The following is a 1,534-nucleotide window of genomic DNA, read 5'->3' as shown; positions in this document are numbered from 1 at the left end:
GCCAGTCGCGCAGCCCTAAACCGCGGCTCTGACACCTGCTCTCACCTCCGCCCCTAGGCCCGCCTCTGGCCGCAGGCCCCGCCCTGTCCGGGGCCTAGAGCTCTAGGTCTCGCTCCTCCGCATAACCGTCTCCGCCCTGGGGATCCTCCCCCTCAATCCCCGCCTCTAACCCCACCCCTGGGCGGAGGCCCCGCCCCAGAGCCGGTGCTGCTCTGCGCAGGCCTGTCGTGCGCGCAGCCCCCTCCGAGAAGTCTCCGACTGGAAACGTCACCAGGCCAATGTCGCGACCTTGTCCTCCCCGGGATCCAGACAGGTAAAGCCTTCTCCGGCCCGGGACTGCGCGCCTGGCCTGGCTCAGCCTTGATCGCGCCGAGGACTCTCGGCCCGGGCTCAGTGCGCTCGCCTCCTGGGCAGTGCGCACGGTTCCCGCCTTTCCATCTTTGGCCTGAACAGAGCTGCTTTAGCCCGCAGGGATCACGCACGCAGGGTTCCCCTTCTCCCAGGGCAAAGCGCTTCTCTCTTAGCCGCCTTCGCTGTTCTGCAAACCGCGTCTTTACAGCTGGATCCCGGAACCCCTCCTCCCGCTATGGTGATGCAACCCGCACCAGGTGCCCAGGGCACTGGCAGTCGTGACCCGGGATCTCTCCGTTGCATATCCTCTCTGAGCCCGGACCCGAACCCGTTCTCAGCTGCCTGGGCTGCTGTGAGGATAAAACGAGGGCCTAGATACCGCGGTGAGCCCATGCTCCGGACCTGGTGGCAGCTTCTGGTTTGGTATCTTTATGGGGACTGTCCTAAGGACCAGCCCGGAAGTGGACAAGCACGTTTGTGCAACTTTGTACTTTTGCTAGCCCCTCTGGTCTGTTCTGGCTCCTAAAAGCCACTTGTTGGCAGTGTTCAGCCACGTGGGCCAGTGAGTCCCCTGTTTGTGGACAGGGCCCGAGTACTTCAGTGCACTGGGGAATCACTGCTTCCAGGATTCAGCCATGCTTTTCAGGCCTTTGGTCGGTTTTGAAATTCACTGATACCCAAGCACATGTACTGAACACCTTACCATGTAAGATGAGGCAAAAACAAACAAAAAATCTAGCAAATACCTCCCCCCAAACAACTGCTTGTCTAGTGGCAGAAATTGAGGGCAGTAGTTACCACTCCTTGAGCACTAGCCGAGCGCCAGCCTCAGCACACGAACTGTGCTGTATAGTCTTCATAAACTCCCTCACGCCTGTCACAGATGCGAGCGAAACTCAGGTCATTTCTATACACGTTTAGAACCAGTGCTGACTGACATCAGTGCCTGACTGCACATTATGCAAAACTGCCTTCCCACAGAAACAACGGAAGCCCAACAGTCCATTTTCTTGGGCTGCCATAACACAGTATCAACAACTAGGCGGCTTGTAACAAAATTATTCTGTCATGGTTCTGAAGGCCAGGAGTCCAAAATCTACATCTCTGTAGAGCTGGGATGCTCTCCTCCCTCTGAAGACTGTAGGGGACAATACCGGCATTACTTGGCTTTTGCCGACGTGCG

At 57.9% G+C, this 1,534-nt stretch overlaps 1 protein-coding gene across 1 annotated transcript in view; it reads left to right on the top strand.

The window, feature by feature from the left end:
- The first annotated feature begins 181 nt into the window (after positions 1–181).
- NUDT7 (nudix hydrolase 7) overlaps positions 182–1,534 on the top strand; it is an 11,082-nt gene continuing 9,729 nt past the window's right edge. The window contains exon 1 of the mRNA XM_006152603.3: positions 182–313. Within this exon, the coding sequence (XP_006152665.1) occupies positions 279–313 (35 nt within the window). The 5' untranslated portion in view covers positions 182–278. The remainder of the gene's footprint in view (positions 314–1,534) is intronic.

This window comes from Tupaia chinensis, unplaced genomic scaffold (genome assembly GCF_000334495.1).
Source record: "Tupaia chinensis unplaced genomic scaffold, TupChi_1.0 Scaffold000355_1, whole genome shotgun sequence".
Lineage (NCBI taxonomy): Eukaryota > Metazoa > Chordata > Mammalia > Scandentia > Tupaiidae > Tupaia > Tupaia belangeri.
This window is presented reverse-complemented; position numbering and strand designations above follow the sequence as displayed.